Below are 21,440 nucleotides of genomic sequence, written 5' to 3'. Positions count from 1 at the left end.
TGCTCTTCTTCCTGTTCTTGCCCTCTCACCTTGCTCCTGCTGTCTGGCTCTGGCTCTCTCAAATAAATAAATAAAATCTTTTAAAATTTTTAAAAAAATATATTAAAAGTAAAATTAAAATAAAATTCCAGGCTTAAATCCCTAGTTTTAAGATCTCACAAGATTCAGCCCCTGTTGGTTTCAACGCCAGATGTTATGGGAATCCACCTACCCCTTGCCCGCTCCCCATATGATAGTCTGTTTCTTGTCCTTCTTCACACAACTGGCTCCCTCCCTGCCTTGGATGGCCATGGTCTGTTTGGTTCCAAATTCCTGTCTCTGCCCTTCCTACCTTCCATGATGTGCTTTTTTTTCTACCTTTAGTTGAGTTTGTTCTGCCAGTCTTCAAGTCATTTTCTGGGTTATTTACACTATTGTGAATGTTATCTAGTTGTACCCATAAGAGGAGACAAGCTTAGCTTCCTCCTACCCTGTCATCTTTCCAGCCTCTCTGTCTCATTTTAAATTTATTCATATATATTGTCAAATTGCCTATAGATGTATATAACAAGTATATATAACTGCTATCTATGTATGTGCAAAAGTAACTATTTTTAAAAAAATCTCCAGTATGAGGTATTATTAAAAACAACTTATGTAGCCATGTATTATTATAAATAGCATCCAAGTATTTCAACTTGCATTTGTTTGATTTCCAATAAGATAGGAGTATTTAAATATATATATAGACTTCATTTTGCATTTTAGTAATTGGAGTATTTTTTATTACATTCTTGATGTATTTGTGTTTTATCATATTCTTCTAATTCCTCTTGTTCGCTGTAAATTCTTTATGGTCTAGTATATCAAAATAAAATTTTTATTCATTCAAATTGATTAATGATCATATTCATTGCAGAGCTGGAATCAAGTAAATATAAGCAAAATGAAGAACACAAAATTTATACATAGTTCTATTATCTATGTAATACCCATTAATGTTTTTATTTCCTCACATACAATACATATTTTAAATATTGTCTATTATTTAATAAGTCAATCACTCTTATAGCTCATTAGATTTGTTATATGTCACTTAGTTAAATGTATTTTCTAATTTGCATTTTGGTTTCTTCTTTGATCCATGGGTTATTAAAAAATACATTTAAAATTTTTTCATGATGAATTTATTATGTTATAGTTGTCTATTTATTACTACTTTCTAGCTGAATTTGTGGTTTAGCCAGGGAACATCCAGTTTCAACCCACTGAAAATTATTGAGTCTTCACTTTTGGCTCAGTGACTTGGGGTTTTATATATATATATATATTTTTTTTTTTTGGGGGGGGGTAGGTATTCCTTATGTACTTTACTGAAATCACTGCTGATTACTGTTTCAATAGGTCAAGTTTACTAATCATAAAACTTAATCTTTATATTTCCTTGCTGTTTCAAGTGCAGTCTACTTATTGAATGTAACTATTGGTTACTGTTTCATTAGGTCAAGGTTACTAATCATAAAGGTTAATCTTTGTATTTCCTTGCTATTTCAAGTGCAGTCTATGGACCATCAGCTTTACCTAGGGGCTTCTACAAAATGCAGAATCTCAGGCAAATTCAGTCCTATTAATGAGAGTCTGCATTTTTAAAAGTTTCCAAGGTGATGTTTGAGAAACCTTGTTCCTTATCACTACTAATTTTTACTACTTTTTTTTATTATTGAGAAAAGTGTGGTATAATTACCTGCTATAACAATGTGTCTCCCTACATCTTTTTGTTTTTTGTTTTTTTTAAATGCCATTGGGTTTTGCTTTATGTTTTGAAGTTCTCTAGGTTCTTATTTTAAAGTTGTTATACCTTTCTGGGAGTTGATTAAATTTGTTCATCATTGTAAATGGATTCTTGGAATACTTTTTGCCTCCAGGAGAGGGAGAAGCAGACTCCCCATTGAGCTGAGAGCCCAACGGGATTTGATTCCAGGGCACTGGGATCATGACCTGAGCTGATGGCAGAAGCTTAACCAACTGAGCCACCCAGGTCTCTCCTGAAGGATATTTTCTATTTTCATAGATTTCTTGATTTTTAATTGATCTTTAATATGTTAAATATATCTATAATCTAATTTTCATTTTTGTTAAGAAATATATTTTTTGACTGATTGCTATGAAACTATTTTATGCTTCCCTTTTAAGATCATCTCTTGATTTTGAAAGTCTGTTAATTTTATTTTATTAAGATACTTTGAATGTGGATCGATTTTTATTTATTCTGTTGGGATTTGTTAGTCTTCCAGTATTATTGATCTATGCATTATAATTATCATTATCCCTGGGCATTTTCTTTTATATAATATATATATAATCTTTTATAGATTAATATAAAATATTAATATAGAAATAATATATGGACATTTATATAAATAAATTTAATATAAAAATAATAATATTAAAATAAACATATAAATAATATAAATCTAAAATTTATATAAATAATGAAGAAATAAATATATAAAAGATTAATATATAAACTTTTCAAACAATACCTTGGTACCATTTTAGGACTTAAACACATATTAGTTTTTCTTATTTTATCTTCCATACCTCTTGATCATCTTCTCCTATTTTCTACATTTTCAAACCTTCTGAAGACTTTCTTCTGGCATATTATCCATATAATTCTGTTGTATTCTGGGTCTCCTGTGAAAGCCATAGGTATCACCCCACAAACCTCCAACCATGAAAAGTGGAAATTACCAAAGAGCTCTGTGGTTGGTAAGCAGTTTCCAACAAGACTTTCAGTGATATCTGCATTTTGATATTCTCTCCTAAAATCACTTCTCCTTGCATGTGGGCCAGATCCAGAGAGTTTATTCCAATAAACAGAGTAAAGTAAAAGTGATGGAATATCATCTTTATGATTAGATAGTAAGAGCTGTGACTTTTGTCTTGCTGGCACTTTCTTGCTCTATTGCTTATTTGCTCTGACGAATTTAGCTGCCATGTTTTGAGGTGCTCTATAGAGAAGCCCACATGACAAGGACACAATCTAGGCCAACGACCCTTGAAAATCAACCTGCGGGGCGCCTGGGTGGCTCAGTGGGTTAAGCCGCTGCCTTCGGCTTGGGTCGTGATCTCAGGGTCCTGGGATCGAGCCCCACATTGGGCTCTCTGCTCAGCGGGGAGCCTGCTTCCTCCTCTCTCTCTCTGCCTGCCTCTCTGCCTACTTGTGATCTCTCTCTGTCAAGTAAATAAATAAAATCTTAAAAAAAAAAAGAAAAAGAAAATCAACCTGCTAACAACCAGGAGTGTGATAACAAGGAGTGTTTTACTTAATTTGGTCTGCTTGATCTATCGTTTTCTGACAGAAAAAACCTGATGCTAGTCAATTTATTCTTTTTTTTTTTTTTTTTTTTTTTTTTTTTTTTTATTTTTTTTTTTAAAGATTTTATTTATTTATTTGACAGAGAGAAATCACAAGTAGATGGAGAGGCAGGCAGAGAGAGAGAGAGAGAGGGAAGCAGGCTCCCTGCTGAGCAGAGAGCCCGATGCGGGACTCGATCCCAGGACCCTGAGATCATGACCTGAGCCGAAGGCAGCGGCTTAACCCACTGAGCCACCCAGGCGCCCCTAGTCAATTTATTCTTATAATGCTCAGTTTCTTTACATTATGCTTATAATGCTCTCAGCAGTTTCTTTACATATTTCTAGGTTATATTAAGCGCATATGATTTTATAGTTTTTCTATCCTAATAGTAGATTTTCATATATATACATATATGCATATATACATGTACACACATGTATTACTTTTTAAAGATTTTTACTTATTATTTACTTGAAAGAGCAAGAGAGAGAGTGCAAGAGGGAGTGCAGAGGCAGAAGGAGAAGTGGACTCACTGCTGAGCAGACTAACTGCTGAGCAGAAAGTCTGATACAGGGTTCCATCCCAGAACCCTGGGATCATGACCTGAGCCCAAGGCAGACGGTTAACCTACTGAACCACTCAGGTGCCCCTAAGCCTGGAATTTTAAAACTCAGCAGCCTCTGCTATGGGAGAGCCTAGAGGGCAATAGAAAGTCCCTGCCCTTAAAGAGACAGCAAAAGAAACAGCCACAAGGATAGCATAGAAGCAGCAGTTTTAAAAATGTCTGGGGCATACAGGAAGGAGAGTTATTTACTCATCTCACAGCATGTATCATAGGAGCAGGGATAGCAGGGAAACCTCTCCAGAAATAAAAAAGCTGGCAGGTGTCATTTCTCTCCCTTGCCCCCAGCATAAACACATGGCTACCTACAGGAATCAGTACAGCAAGAAAGAATTTTAAAAGTAGGAAGCGAAAAGAAGAGAGTTATATACAAGGGAAACCCCGTGAGGCTATCAACAAATGTTTCAGCAACAAGCTTTGTAGGCCAGAAGGAGTAAAATGATATATTCAAAGTGGTGAGAGGGAAATATGTGCAGCCAGGAATACTCTAACCAGAGAGTCTATTATTCAAAATAGTAGGAGAGACAGAGAGTTTCTCAGACCAAGGAAAACTGAAGGAGTCATGATCACTGAAACCAGTCCTACAAGAAGTATTAAGGAGGACTCTCTGAGTGGAAAGGAAAGACCATAAGTGAAAGTATGAAAAATAGAAAACACAAAAGCAGTAAAAATAAGTGTATCCATAAAAATCAATCAAGTGATTTACAAAATAAAAAGACATAAAACATGACACCATATACCTAAAACTTGGAGGAGAGAGGAGTAAAGAATGAGTTCCAACTTAAGCAACCATCAACTTAATCTACATTGCTATGTGGAGAAAATGTTATATAAAAACCCAATGGAATTCCCCCAAAAAACAGTATAAACTATGAAAGAGAGCAAGAGAAGAAAAAAATCAGAGAAAAACTACAAAAACCACAAAATAAATAACAAAATGGTAATATATCCATAATTATCAATAATTACTTTGAATATAAATGGACTAAATACTCAAGAAAAAAGCAGAGTGACAGAGAGATAAAAAATAAGATCCATCTATAAGCTGTCAACAGAGACTCATTTTGGAGCTAAAAGCACATGCAGAATAAAAGTGAGGGGACAGAGAAACATTTATCATGCAAATGGATGTCAAAAGTAAGTAGGGGTAGCAATACTTATAACAGACAAAATAGACTTTTAAACAAAGACTGTAATAAGAGACAAAGAAATGCATTATAAAATAATAAAGGGGACAATCCAAGAAAATATAACAAATATAAATATTTATATACTCAACATGGGAGTACACAAATACATAAAGAAGTTAATAAAAAACATAAAGGAATTAATCGATAGTAATACAGTAAGAGTAGGGGACTTCAATACTCCACTTACATCTGTGGACAGATCATCCAAACAGAAAATCAACAAGGAAACAGTGGCTTTGAATGACATACTGGATTAGATGGACTTAACATTCTATCCTAAAATAGCAAAATACACGTTCTTTTCAAGTCAAGTGTACACAAATATTTTCCAAAATGGATGATGTATTAGGCTATAAAACAAGTCTCAACAAATTAAAAAAAAAAAAAAAACATTTAAGTGATACTATACATCTTTTCTGACCACAATGCTATGAAACTAGAAATCAACCACAAGAAAAAGTCTGGAAAGACCACAAATACATGGAGGTTGAATAACATACTACTAAACAATGAATGGGTCAACCAAGAATTCAAAAAAGAAATGAATAATTACATGGAAACAAACAAAAATAAAAATGAAAGGATCCAAAACTTTGGGATGCAGCAAAAATGGTTTAAAGAGGGAAATTTATAGCATTACAGGCCTATCTCAAGAAGCTAAAAACAAACAAACAAACAAACCACCTAAAGTTATACCTACTGATCAACAAAACCAGGAGCTCTTTTTTTAAAAAGATCAACAAAATTGATAAACCTCCAGGCAGACTCATCAAAAAAACAAAAACAAAAACAAACAAACAAAAGGCAGAAAAAAGAGAGGGGATTCAAACAAAATTACAAGTTAAAGAGGTGAAATAACAGCAAACACCACAGGAATACAAACAACTGAATGAGAATATTATGAAAAATTGTATGCCAACAAATTGGACAACCTAGAAGAAATGGATAAGTTCCTAGATATATATAACCTACCATAACTGAATCAGGAAGAAATAAAAAATTTGAACAGACTGATTAGCAGAAATGAAATTAGATAAGTAGGGGCGCCTGGGTGGCTCAGTGGGTTAAGGCCTCTGCCTTCGGCTCAGGTCATGATCCCAGGGTCCTGGGATCGAGCCCCCACATCGGGCTCTCTACTCCATGGAGAGCCTGCTTCCTACTGTCTCTCTGCCTACTTATCATCTCTATCAAATAAATGGATAAAATCTTTAAAAAAAGAAAACAAAGAAATTAGATCAGTAATTAAAAAACTCCCAACTAACAAAAGTCCAGGGCCAGACAGTTTCAGAGGTGAATTCTCCCAAACATTTAAAGAACAGTTAATATCTAATCTTCTCAAAATATTGAAAAAAATAATAGAAGAGGAAGAAAAACTTCCAAATTCATCCTGTGAGGCCAGCATTACCCTAATACCAATGAAAATAAAGGCACCAATCAATCAATCAATCAACCAATCCAAAAAAGTGTATCCATAAAAACCAGTCAAACCCACCCCCTCCCCCGAAAAAAACAAACAGAATTACAGGCCAATATCACTAATAAATGTACATGCAAAAGTTCTCAATAAAATACTAGCAAACCAAATCCAACAATACAGTAAAAAAAAAGCCATTTACCACGATCAAATGAAATTTATTCTCAGGATGCAAGGGTGTTCCAGTATTAAAAAAAATCAATCCACATGAGGCATCACATTATAAATGTATAAAAAGTATAAGGGTATAAAAAAAAGAGAAAGTACAAAAATCTTTTCAATAGAAGCAGAAAAAGCATTTGACAAAGTACAACATCATGCATGATAAAAACCCTTAACAAAGGAGGTTTAGAGGGAACATACCTTAACACAATAAAGGTTTTAAAAGAAAAACACACAGCAACCATCATACTCATTAGGGAAGAACAACTTTTCACATGTGGTCAGGAACAAGACAAGGATGTCCACTCTCACACTTTCATTCAACATAGTACGGGAAGTCCAAGCCATAACAATCAGACAACAAAAAGAAATAAAAGGCATTCAAATTTTTAAGGAAGAAGAAAACTTTCACTATTTGAGATAACATAATACAATATATAGAAAAGCCTGAAGACTCCACCAAAACATTTAGTAGTTCTGATAAATGAATTCAGTAAAGTCACAGTATACAAAATCAATGTGGAGAAATCTGTTGCATTTTTTTTTCTTGTTTCAAGGTTTTATTTAAACTCTAGTTAGTTAACACACATTTCTATACACTAATAATGAAGCAGAAAAAGGATAAATTAAGAAAATTATCCCATCTATAACTGTACCAAAAAAAAAAAAAAGGTAACTAAGAATAAACTTACCAAAGAAGTGTAAGATCTATACTCTGAAAATTGTAAGACACTGATGAAACTGAAAATGACACAAATAAATGGATAGACATTCCATGCTCATGGATAGGAAAACCAGATATTGCTAAAATGTCTATACTACCCAAAGCAATCTACATGTTAAATGAAATCCTTATTAAGATACCAACAGCATTTTTCACAGAACTACAACAAGCAATTCTAAAATTTATAGGGAACAAAAAAAGACTCCAAAAAGCTAAAGCAATCTTGAAAAGGAAAAGCAAAGTTGGAGACATCACAATTCTGGACTTCAAGCTATATTACAAAGCTGTAGCAATCAATACAGTACAGTATTGCACAAAACAGACATAAATCAATGGAACAAAGTGGAAAACCCAGAAATAAATCTGCAATTATATGGTCAATTATTCTTTGACAAAGGAGGAAGGAATATACAATGGGGACAAAAAAGTCTCTTCAATAAATGGTGGTAGAAAAACTGGACAGCTACATGCAAAAGAATGAAACTGGATGACTTTCTTACACCAGACACAATAATAAATTCAAAATGGATCAAAGACCTAAATGTAGGACCTGAAACCATAAAAGTCCTAGAAGAGAGGCCAAGTAGTAATTTCTCTGACATTGGACATAGCAACATTCGTCTAGACAGGTCTCCTGAGGTAAGGGAAATAAAAACAAAATAAAGTATTGAGACTACATCAAAACAAAAAGCTTCTGCACAGTGAAGGAAATAATAAAAAAAAAAAACTAAAAGGCAATCTGTTGAATGAGAGAAGATGTTTGCAATTGACATATCTGACAAAGGGTTAATATGCAAAATATATGAAGAACTGACAGAACTCAACACCCCAAAAAATAAATAATCCAATTTAAAAATGGGCAGAAGACACCTATAGACATTTCTCCAAAGAAGACATCCAGATGGCCAACAGACATGAAAAGATGCTCAACATCACTCATCATCAAGGCAATGAAAATCAAAACTACAATGGGATATCACCTCATACCTGTCAGAATGACTAAAATAAAAAACACAACATACAACAGGTGTTGGCAAGAATATGGAGAAAAAGAAACCTTCGTGTACTCTTGGTGGGAATGCAAACTGGTGGAGCCACCATGGGAAATAGTACAGAGGTTCCTCAGAAAGTTAAAAACAGAACTATCCTATGACCCAGTAATTGTACTACTGGGTTATTTACCCCCAAAATATGAAAACACTAATTCAAGGGGATACATGCACCCCTATGTTTATTGCTACATTATACATAGTAGCCAAATTATGGAAGTAGCCCAATTGTCCATTGATTTATCAAGATAAAGAAGATATGGTGTACATATAGAATAGAATATTACTCAGCCATAAACGGAATGAAATTTTGCCATTTGCAACAACATGGCTAGAGTTCAGAATATCATGCTGAGTAAGTCAGTCAAAGACAATTAACACTTGATTTCACTCATATGTGGAATTTAAGAAACAGAACAAGTGAGCAAAGTGGGGGGGAAAAGAGCAAATAGAGAGACAAATCAAGAAACAGACTGGTAACTACAGAGAACTAATGGTTACCAGAGGGGTTATTGGGTGGGTGGGTGGGGGAAATGGGTGAAATAGAGGGTGGGGATTAAAAAGTACATTTATCATGATGAGCCCTAAGTAATGTACAGAACCGTTAAATCACTATACGGTACACCTGGGAATAATATAATACTGTATCTTAACAATACTGGAATTAAAATTTTAAAAAACTTGTAAATAAAATGACAGAAAAATAGTACTTTAGGAATCTATACATATGTATATTACATATGTAAAAGACACATATCTTAATTTATATATAAACGTGGTCATAAGATAAATATAGGTTATTGAGATTCTTTCTCTTTATCTGAATTTTTATACAGGAATATAAATTACATTTTAATCAATATTTTTGTTCTAAATGCTGTAAGCAGCGTTAGTGAAAAATTCTTACTTGTAGGCTTCTATGGTTGTTTCATCATTATGAATGTCTTGCTCCATGTTTTGTCTAATTTGTTTAACATTCAATTTGGCATTTTCAACATTTTCTATAGCTTCTTCAAGTTCTTCTTGAGTTTGTTTGTATAATTCCATTGCCTAGAAATGAAAATTATTTTTGTTAATACATGAACTTAATGTGTAATTAAAAGAATCAGGCAAGAGAAAAATCAGAGATAGGACTTAAATTTAGGTAGTTTTGATCTAAAAAAAAAAAGTCCTTTACATCAATTTTCTTCCCATATTATTCTATTAGCACAGTAAATTTTTAGGTTTCCATTAGCTTGAAAAGCATCAATACGAGTGATGCATAAAAGATATTGAAGAAAAAAGTTCAGTATTCCAGGTGATATGAGCAAAACAAAATATTCATTTTTTAACCTACAAAAGAATCATTATTTTTTATTGTTTTTATTGTTGAAATAATATTTTACTGTAGAAAACAGATGAAAAAAATAAGTGAAATAAACTGTAATCCTATCAGGAATAATCATTATTATCTTAATAAAAGGGTCCAAAATATTCCATTTTTATAATTTTTATTAATTGTCAAATATCATAAACATTCTCCCTTCCCTCTCCATTTCTCCATTCTCTGTCAACCTAGAGAAGAAGTGGTTGTAGTTTGGACCTCCTGCTGGAAAGCCCATGGGAAGGAAGTACAAGGCAGTAGTAGGGAGTGAACAGTCCTCTCCCCAGTGGGTCAATTGGTAGACTGAAATAAAGCAATTGCCTCCTGAAAAAAGCAATAATGTTCACTAATGTTTTGAATAGCACAGGTAGTAGTAACCTCTACAAGATTATCCTTCAGGCATAGGAGTGTAGATGTACACATTTTAGTAGAGAGCAAGGAACACACCAGAATGATGAGCTAAGCGAAGAGAGTGTAAGAGAATTCCTAATATCAAATAGACCATGTCCAACTTCTCAGTGCCTTTAAAAGAGGTAACCTAAGTGACTCTTAATCTCACAAAACAAACTGAGGGTTGCCGGGGGGAGGGGGTTGGGGAGAAGGGGGTGGGATTATGGACATTGGGGAGGGTATGTGATTTGGTGAGTGCTGTGAAGTGTGTAAACCTGGTGATTCACAGACCTGGGGATAAAAATATATGTATATAAAAAATATATGTTTATAAAAAATAAAAAAAAAAAAAAATAAAAAAAAAAAAAAAAAAAAAAAAAGAGGTAACCTGTGGGCATTGCTGGGGTGATGGTCTCCATGTTGGGAACCAGGTTACATCATATGAGACAAATTCATCTCCAAGGCAAGCTCTTGAGTTGGGTTTGTGTGGCACTGTTATATACTTCCGCCATTGATACTCCAATTGATGTGGATAATACTCTTGTGGCTCTGTGGTGTTATGAGGCTGGGCTGCTAGCAGAATTTGGAGGCAACAGAACCTTGGAGCTTGATTTGCAATTATCTGCAATTTGCAAGATATGTACTAGGGCTCAAGCACGCTGACTAGAGGCGTTCAGTCCTTTAAGCAGTTAGTTTTTTTAGCATATCTCTAGCCAGAACCTCAAAACTGAGTCAAGACAGCAGAATAAAATAAAATAAAATAAAATAAAATAAAATAAAATAAAATAAAATAAAATAAAATAAAAAAGTTATATGATAAAGGACTATAAATAAAACACTACACTATACTTCCTCTGGCCCCTAGCAATCACTAATCTGTTTTGTTTTATGGATTTATCTGTTCTGGATATTTCATATAAATGAAATTATACAGAATGTGATTTTTTAAAAAGATTTATTTATTTGACAAGAGAGAGATCTTAACCCACTGAGCCACCCAGGTGCCCCAACATGTGATATTTTGTTTTTAGCTTCTTATTTAGCATAATGTCTCAAAGTTGATTTATGTTGTGACATATAACAGTATTTCATTTTTTAAAATTTCCTTCCTGTGGTATAGATATATCACATTTTATTTAGACATTAATCAGGTAATGGACATCGGGTTGTTTCCACCTTGGGCTATTACAAACACTGCTGCCATGAACATTTATGTACAACATTTGCTTTTGTTTCTTGGTTATCAGTTTTCAGTACTTTGGAGTATATATCTCAGAGTATAATCCCTAGAGCATATGGTATTCAGTGTTAAACTCTTTGAGGAAATGCAAGCATCTTTTCCACAGCATCTGCAACCATTTTATATTCTCACCGGCAAGGTGCCACAGTTCCAATTTCTTCACATAGACACTAAAACTTGTTATATTCTGTTTTATATTTATTCCCATCCTAATGGCTGTAAGTGGTATCTCACTATAGTTTTGGTTTGCATTTCTCTAATGACTAATGATGTTGAGATCTATCTTGTTAAATGTTTGTTACCCAAATACCAAAAGTTGTTGGGAGAGTTGAACACTTGATTAATATAGAATCATTGGTTGCTGTGCATTAATACTTCATTGCCAGTTTAACCAAAGTGACAATAAAATATTTTTTAAAGTAATATGATTTTTAAAGAGCCGTAGTCTTTCCTAAGTGAGGAACTTCTGTTTACTTAAATAATCAAGAATATAATAAAATAAATATAAAGCATAGAGAGTTATTTTAGTAGGACAAAGAATCTCTGTAATCTAGGCAGATGACACAAGGAAACATATATCTTTAATAGCTTCTTTTAAGGGTAGATCAATAGTCCAAAATTATGTATTTATTTTAACAGATAGAAAACAAGATTCTAGTTTTGCATTAGTATAATATTTGATATTAATGCTCTTCTTGAAAGTCTTATAAATAAACACATCAGACAATGGCCACCTTTGATAATAAATAAAATTGTCTTTTCACAAACCAAAAAAAAAAAAAAAATGTTTGTTGCCTATTTGTATGTGTTTGGAGATATATCTATTCAAGTCCTTTGCCCATTTTTAACTTGGCTGTTTGTCTTGGGTTGTTGAATTTTAAAAGTTCTTTATATATTCTAGGTACCATACCCTTCTGAAATGTATAATTTGCAATATTTTCTCCCATTCTATAGGTATACATTTTTTTTACTTTTCTGATAGTATCTTTTTTACTTTTTTTCATTGACACACAGTTGACACAAAAATTAGTTTCAGAAGTACAAGACAGTGATTCAACAAATCCCATACATTACACTGTGCTCACCCCAAGTGTAGCTACCATCTGTTACCATATAACACTAATACAGTATCATGACTATATTGCCTAATCTGTACCTTTTAAAAAGAAAGTTATTTATCTGAGAGAGAGAGGGGGAAGGCATGAGATGGGCAGAGGGAGAGGAAGAGAAAATTTCAAGCAGACTCTGCACTGAGTGTGGAGCTTGACATGGGGCTCAATCTCACAAACCTGAGATCACCACCCGGGCCAAAATCAAGAGTTGGACACTTAACTGACTGGGCCATCCAGGTGCCCTTGTTATGCTATACCTTTTATCCTAGTGGTTTATTCATTCCATAACTGGAAGCTTGTTCCCCCCATTCCTTTTCATCCATTTGCCTATCCATCCACTTCCTCCCCTGGCAGATACCATTTTGTTCTCTGTATTTATAGGTCTATACCTGTTTTTCAGATTCTACACATAAGTGAAATCATACAGTATTTGTCTCTGATTGATTTATTTCACTTAGCATTATATCCTCTAGAGGTCCATCCATGTTCGCACAAATGGCAAAATTTTGTCATATTTTATGGCTAAGTAATATTCTATTATTCATATATACATATACACACTACATCTTCTTTATTCATTCACCTGTCGATGGACACTGATGTTGTTCCCATATCTTGGCTTTTATAAAAATGCTGCAATAAAAAAAGCGGTACATATATCTTTTCAAATTAGTGGTTTTGTTTTATTTGGGTAAAACCCCAGTAGTGGAATTACTGGATCATATGGCATTTCTATTTTTAATTTTTTGAGGAACCTCGATACTGTTTTCCACAATGGCTGCACCAACTTACATTCCCACAACAATGCATGAGGGTTATTTTTTTCCCCATATCCTTCTCAACACGCTACTTTTTGTCTTGTTGGTTCTAGCTATTCCGAAAGGTGTAAGGTGATATCTCATTGTGGTTTTGATTTACACTTCCCTGATGATTGTGATGTTAACCATCTTTTCACATATCTTTTCTTCTTTGGAAAAATGTAATTTCAGGTCTTCTGCCCATCTTTTAACTGTATTACTTATTTTTTGGTGTTACGTAAGTTCTGTACATATTTTGGATATTAACTTTTTATCAGATATTGATAGTGTCCTTTGGCACACAAAAGGTTTTCATTTTTTTATTGAGGTACAATTAATATATAATAATTTCAGGCATAAAACATATGATTCAATATTTCTATATATTGTGAAATTATCACCAGTGAGTCTAGTTAACATCCATTGCCATACATAGCTAGAATTTTTTTCTTGTGATGAGAACTTTTAATATGTACTGTCTTTGCAACTTCTGAATATATAAAACAATAGTACTAACTATAGTCAAAATGCTACATGTTAAATCCCCATGACTTACATATTTTATAAATAGGAGATTGTACTTTTTCACTCCCTTTCCAGTCATCTTCTAAACCCTGCATCAGGCAACCACCAATCTGTTCTATCCATGAAACTTTTTAATTTGTTTTTTTCTTTTGATTCCACATATAAATGAGATCATATGGTATTTGTGTTCCTCTAACTTACTTCACTTAACATAATGTCCTCAAGGTCCATCCCTGTTGTTGCAAATGGCAAGATTTCACTCTTTTTTTTAAGCGAGCAATATTCCATTATATGTGTGTGTGTGTGTGTATGTATGTATGTGTATATATATATATAATACTTATCACTAATATATATACACGTATATATATATAATACATATCACTAATATATATACACATATATGTGTGTATATACATACACACACACACACACACACACCCATACCACATCTTCTTCATCCATTCATCCATTGATGGACACTTAGGTTGTTTTAATATCTTGGCTATGGTAAATAACGCAGCAATGAACATGTGGGTGCACACATCTTTTCAGTTTGTGTTTTTTCTTCTAATAAATATCCAAAAGTGAAACTGCTGAGTCATACAACAGTTCCATTTTAATTTTCTGAGAAACTTCCATTCTGCTTTCCACAGTGGTCCATCCCTGTGGAATGGACCATTCTGCTTTCCACAGTGGTTGCGCCAATTCACATATCCAGCATACAAGGGTTTCTTTCTCTCTACATTTTTGCCAACACTTTTTACTTCTTGTCTTTTTGATAATAGCCATTCTGACAAGTATGAGATGATCTCTCACTGTGGTTTCGATTTGCAGTCCCTGATGATTAGTGATATTGATGACTAGTGATATTGTTGTTGGTACAACAACCAACATGTACTTATTGGTTGTCTGTATGTCTTCTTTGGAAAAATACCTATTCAGATCTTCAGCCCAATTTTAAGTCATATTGTTTTATTTTGGTGTTGAGTTGTATGAAGTTCTTTATTTCAGATATTAACCCCTTATCAGATATATGATTTGCAAATATTTTCTCCCATATAATAAACTTTCATTTTGTTGATGTTTCCTCTTGTCATGCAGAAGATTTTTAGACTGATGTATCCCCACTTGTTTATTTTTGCTTTTGCTAGCTTTATTTTTGTTGTCAAATCCCAAACAGCAAGTAAAATGAATGAATAGTAGTTTGACCTCTAAAACAATGTCAGATTAAAAAAAACAACTTGCAGAAACTTTTACAATGGTTGATACTATTTGAAAAACAAAACAAAACAAAAAACCATTCATTATGCTTAAATATGTATATATAAATATACAAAATTCACCTCGAGACAGATTTTCCTGATAAGGTTATCTTTGCAGAGTGAGGAAGGAAAATGGAATTGCTGAGAATACAGGACACACTTAACAACTCTATTTACTTTAAAAAAATTAAAAAAAAATATGAATTAAATCTGCTCATTCAGTGGCAGGTATAAATAATTTATTTTTCTATAAATTTCTATTTTTCTATATATATTCTTCAATTCCACAAACGGAGAGTTAAATGTTAATTAATCATTGAAAAGATTTTATAGTTTATTACCATCAACAATAAAATTGACTGATATATTCTGCTTGCATTCTCTCCCAGTTTGATTTAAAACTTCAAAAATTATCATGTTGTTCTAAATCTCCAAAATTCTATTAGTAGGTTGACTATTAATACTCCTAAGTATAAAACAGAAGATGACACAGTTTAAATGATTATCAACTGATTGTATTATGTGTAGTTTAATAGTTCCTTTAGGAAATTAATAGTAGGTTAATTTTCAGTTAAAAAGGAAACATTTAAAGATATTAACTTCTTACAGCTGAAATATTTTGTACAACTAAGTAACAATCTATAAAATGCATATCCATTCATTTATTCATTTACCTCAAATTTCTTTGTTTGAAATTCTTTCAGAGCTTCAAGTTCTTGGTTCTGTTTTGAGTTAATTAGAGGACCAAATTTATTCATGTAGTCTATGTCTGCTTGAAGCTTTGCATTAACTTCTTCTAATTTTGCCTTTTGTTTCTCAAAATGTTTTAGTTGATAAGCTTTATCTTCAAGATGCCATTGTAATTCTACAATATCTCCCAAATAGGCCTCATGTTCTAGACATACAATAATAACAAAAGAAAATCCGATTTTAAAACAAGAACTCCAGAAAGAAATATTTATTTGATAATAGAGACATATGAAATATCTTAGATTCAGAAATTACTTATCCATGAAGCTTACTAAGTTAGTAACACTTAGTAGTGCATTATAAAATATATTGCGTTCATCATTTATCATCAAAGGGATTAACATATATGTTTTATAAGCTAAAAAGTGTTCTAGTATGAATCCTGTCTATTACAACCAATCTATATACTGGGTTATGTATAACTATTCTATGAACTACAAAATGGGAAAAACTGCAAGAGTGGAGGCCTTCTAAAATTATCTAGAAGTAAAATGATGCGATAGGAGTTATAAATGTCAGAAAGGAAAAGGAAAAAATAATTACTATTTTCTGTTGATACAATTATATATCAAAACACAAAGAAACAATTGAAAATTATTACAAATAGGATAGCTTATATTAAAAAACGTTTATTGTTGTAAGCCACTGAGTTCCAAGGTGATTTGTTACAAATTGTTATTGTAGTAAATAACATTAATTCACATGACTAAATGCAAACCAGAATTAGAAGATTTAACATTGTGTTATTGCTAAAGTCTTCTTTCATAGTAGAAGGACCTTGTGAACATTTCTATGGGACACAACTGTCTTCACACTCCATCCCCTCTGAAAGATCAATCCCCAGAACACTCTCCTAAACTCCCTTTCACCAGTCTCAACATTCATGTTCTTTCCAACTCCGATTATGCTATCCTTTTTGCTACTTCCCATTTGCACCCAGGACTTTACTCCTTCAAGGTTACCTGTCTTCACCCTTCCTATATTGAGATTGTAAAACAGCAGCTCCTAGAATTGTGTCAACATACCATTCAAATACATAAACCAGTACTTAAACCAGTCTGGTTTTTTTTTCTCTTCCTTTAGGTAATCAGTCATTGCCCAATCAGTCATGGCCCATGGACCCAGGAATGTAGGTTAACGGAAGGACAGGGAATCAGGAATCTAAGGAAGCAGGTACAATAAAGAGTACCAGGGAAATCTGAGTCATTAGTTTATTTGGGCCTTCAGATGCTGCTTGGGTATAATAAGTGTACATACTCTTATTTTGTAAGGAAACACAACTGTGCATATCTAATTCTATATTTTTTAAGCTTATGTAACACCCGATTTCTGATGAAAAACTTACTTCTGATTATCTTTTTTGAGAGGAAAAATAAAAAGACATTTACTAGATTATTGGCTGCATGTTGGGTGCCAGTGGCTGTCATTCTGTGGGGGAAAGGGGAATGCAGTGGCCTAGTAGAAAGGAAAGTAGTCAAGGGTATATAACCCCACCCTCACTCTTTTCCATTATCTTCCATGGTTTCTTGCCACTCTCCCAGTGGTTGAACCAGCAAGAGGACAGATTACAAAAGATATGTTTGATGCAGTCCATTATCAATCAGACTCACTGATCACAAAACAAAAGATACAAGCGTGAGTGGGCTGGTTAGGGGGATGAATGGATCTGGAGGACTGACCACAAGATATCCAAGAAAAAATGGAATTTCCTTAATATTTTCATTAATTATAAATGTACATTTTTCACAAAAATTATTTTAAAATTCTATAAACATCACACTTAATATTAAGGCTGCTAAGGAGATTAAGCATTTTTCTTGTCACATAAGCTAGAGATTTTGAGAATCCAAAATCTTTAAGAATATATACTTCTGTAACCTGTAAAAAAATTTTCTAAAATTTAGAAATTATATCCTAAATGTATCCATATAAAGGCAATATATTCCTGACAGCACACTACTTTTCAGGAATAGTTTACAAACAGAAGTCACCTAAAAACTATAGAGTAAAAATGAATTTAAATTTCATTGCATGTGTTAGCTACTTAAAATAAAGCAGATGAAAATAAATTTCAGTTTTGTAAGTAGATCTTTAATAGTTTTTTAAAAGATCTTTAAATAGATTTTTTTTTTTTTTAAGATTTCATTTATTTGACAGAGAGAGACAGCAAGAGAGAGAACATAAGCAGGGGGAGTGGAAGAGGGAGACCCAGGCTTCCTGCTGAGCAGGGAGCCCAATGCAGGGCTTGATAGGGGGCTCGATCCCAGGACCTTGGGATCATGACCTGAGCTGAAGGCAGATGCTTTCCCGACTGAGCCACCAAGGTGTCCCTAAAGATCTTTAAATAAAAGACAGCTCAAGCAATAAATTATCACCAATGGCAAGAATGTATTCCATCACTGAAATGCATTTATAAGGTATGGAAAATGTGCATGTACATATCTCAATTTAATTTTATTTTGGCAATTCCTTAAGTAGAACTTCATACAACCCATGAACTATAATATCTTCTCTAATAAAGGCCATATGAGATTATATAGAAAATTATTAGCAAAATATTAAATAAAACCAGCTACCACCGACTATTCTACTACCACTGACAAGGAAAGGCTTCCGAAACATTTTAAAAAATTGCAAGGGTGTCTGGGTGGCACAGTTGGTTAACTGTCTGACTCCTGGTTTCAGCTCAGGTTGTGGTCTCAGCATTTTAAGATCCAGCTCTGCCCTGGGCTCCATTTGGCGTGGAGTCTGATTCTCTCTCCAGTTCCTTCGGCCCCTCTCATGCTCTCTCTCTCTCTCTCTCAAATAAACACATAATTCTTTAAAAAAAAAAAAAAAAAAAACTCCAGATGACTCCTTGTGAATGTGAATGTGAATCTGCTCAAGAATCTACTGGGCTCTGGGGCGCTTGGGTGGCTCAGTGGGTTAAGCTGCTGCCTTCAGCTCAGGTCATGATCTCAGAGTCCTGGGATCGAGTCCCGCATCGGGCTCTCTGCTCGGCAGGGAGCCTGCTTCTCTCTCTCTCTCTCTCTGCCTGCCTCTCCATCTACTTGTGATTTCTCTCTGTCAAATAAATAAAATAAAAATCTTTTTTAAAAAAAAAAAAAAAAAAAAAAAAAAAAAAAAAAAAAAAAAAAAGAATCTACTGGGCTCCAGAATTTCCCAGGATGCCTATTCTGACCCTATTGTACCTTTGGTTGCCTCTAAAACACCAATATGTATGTAAGTATGTATTTATAAATTATCCACTTATGTTCTTGTATTAGTAGAGTATGCACATCATAAATTCTATTCAAAAACCTTGTGAATCAGAACAAACTCACTCCAAGCCTGAATTATTTACTTCTATAAATAGCTATAGAAACCAAATGTTTTGTAAAATGCACACTTTAAAGTGTGGGTAGAAAAAGGCCTACTCTAACCTGAGTTTAGAGCATTTTTTGCATAATTTTTAGAATTAAATCTTTATTAAAGGGCAACAAAGAGCATAGACAGGGGTAGAATTAAAATCATCCAGTCTAGGCTCCTGCTTCTCGAGTTCTGCTTCAGAATGGAGTGAACAAAGGGTGAGTTCAGTCTGTAAGCTCAGTATTAATTTAAAAGGAGTAAACAGTCACTGAACCTACACTTAATTTATTTTATTGAAATAACAGAATCAAGGAACCACTGGTAAACTCTATTTTGTCAGGTATAATAGTGGCAAAATTAAAACCCCAATAACCAAATAAGAAAATAAAATAATAAAGTTTATAAATATAAAAGTTCTAGTGTTTTCTTGCAACTCCCTAAAATGTGCACACTCTACTTGGAAACTATAATTTTAGAAGACATATAACAAAGGTATATGCGAGTGTTCAGTCTGACAAATAATTTAATGTCTCAGGGTAAAACAGCCTCCCTTTTCCTCTCAAAAGTGTCTTAGTTTAAATGATAGGTTTATAAGCACCCTAATATAACCATTTATAAATCATGTGAATCCAGAATTAAAATTTCTAACTGAATTAAAAGTTATTTATAAACAAAGTCTAGCCTCAGTAGAATCATATAGTAGACATGCTTAATAAGCAGTGTTTGGAGAATAAAAAATCCAGTACCTTTAGACTGTTTAATACTTGAGGATAGGTCTCTTATTCTGTGGTCTAAAAAACCTAGTATTTCCTTTTGAAGCATCTCCAGCTTTATTGTCTGCTAGAAGTTCTCAAGATCTACTACTGAATTCTCAAAAGCAGATGCATGTTGCTAAAATATCATTTTAAAACTCTTTTATTTTCCTAGATTTAAAGATTTGGTCAATGACACCAATTGGAAATCACTTAAATTTCTAAGTTTCAAGTACCCAAATAATGTAGTCATCATGGGAAGTATGTGCCAAAAGTTTAAATGTCCCACAGGCACCATAAATACTATGGAATTATCAGCAAACACCAAACAAAGTGAGGACTGTCTCCAGGATTCATCATTCAGTTCTCACAGTAGCTTTACGGAGGGTGCAAAGAATCTTGGGCCCAGGTCTGACGTATGCTTTCCCAGTGGTTCCTACACTGCTGACACAGGGCTTGGCTTATCACCCACTGGGGCAGGGCCCATCCACCCCAGCTGATGTACAAGCAAGTGTGACCTGGAAATATGCCTCACCTGCCCATCTATATCCTGGGACAGTCCATAACCTGGGACATAATCCCAGATTAGGCCCCAGAATCAAATTCAAGGTCTTCTGCAAGGAGTTTCCTTATTGCAGACACAGATGAGGAGAGGCTAGATGTCAGGCTATGCAGAGGTGGAGGAAATTAACCTGCTTTCCTGCTCCCCAAATTTCTTCTTTTATTTTTCTTTTATTAAAAATCTAGAGATGGCTTGGAAAAAACAAAAACAAAAACAAACAAACACCAACAAACAAACACCAAACTACAGAAGGTCCAGGTTTACTCACTGCAGTCCCAGCTACATAAATGTTACCAACATTATCATTAATAGCATTTATCAAAAGCACACTGTTTGGATGCAAAACAATATGGTCAGAGTTGACTTTTTTCCAAAGCTTCAATTGATTATTCATGCCTCTCAAACAAAAGAAATGAAATGAAATGAATATGAAAAAATTCTTATTATTCTTATTCTTATTATTACCTTTCTGCACAGCTAATGGAATTTCTTGAAGTCTCCAGATTGACCAAGAATCAATTTTCATGTGAATCTTTTTCTTTCTTGATTTTTGTTGTTTTAAAGCTTCTTCAGCTTCTGCACGGTCAGTTTCTAGACTTTTAATGAGATAAATGGCCTCTGAGAGCAATGTTTCCATTTCCTGCTTTAATTCTGGACACTTTTCATCTTAAAATAGAAATATATATTCACATTTGTTAATGAATCCGCCTATAAACTAGGTGGTGGGAACATAGGTACTAATGGTATCATTTTCCTTTTTAATATTTATATG

At 33.6% G+C, this 21,440-nt stretch overlaps 1 protein-coding gene across 2 annotated transcripts in view; it reads right to left on the bottom strand.

Moving 5' to 3' along the window:
- The window catches only part of CCDC178 (coiled-coil domain containing 178), a 442,908-nt gene that overhangs the window by 349,743 nt on the left and 71,725 nt on the right, over positions 1-21,440 (bottom strand). For both annotated transcript variants that reach the window (XM_059140259.1, XM_059140258.1), the window contains 3 exons: positions 21,134-21,334; positions 15,931-16,151; positions 9,472-9,614 (listed from right to left, as the gene is read on the bottom strand). In XM_059140259.1, the coding sequence (XP_058996242.1) occupies positions 9,472-9,614; positions 15,931-16,151; positions 21,134-21,334 (565 nt within the window). The remainder of the gene's footprint in view (positions 1-9,471; positions 9,615-15,930; positions 16,152-21,133; positions 21,335-21,440) is intronic.

Source organism: Mustela lutreola, chromosome 11 (genome assembly GCF_030435805.1).
Source record: "Mustela lutreola isolate mMusLut2 chromosome 11, mMusLut2.pri, whole genome shotgun sequence".
Classification (NCBI taxonomy): domain Eukaryota; kingdom Metazoa; phylum Chordata; class Mammalia; order Carnivora; family Mustelidae; genus Mustela; species Mustela lutreola.
The sequence above is the reverse complement of the archived record's forward strand: the minus strand, read 5'-3'. Positions and strand labels throughout refer to the sequence as shown.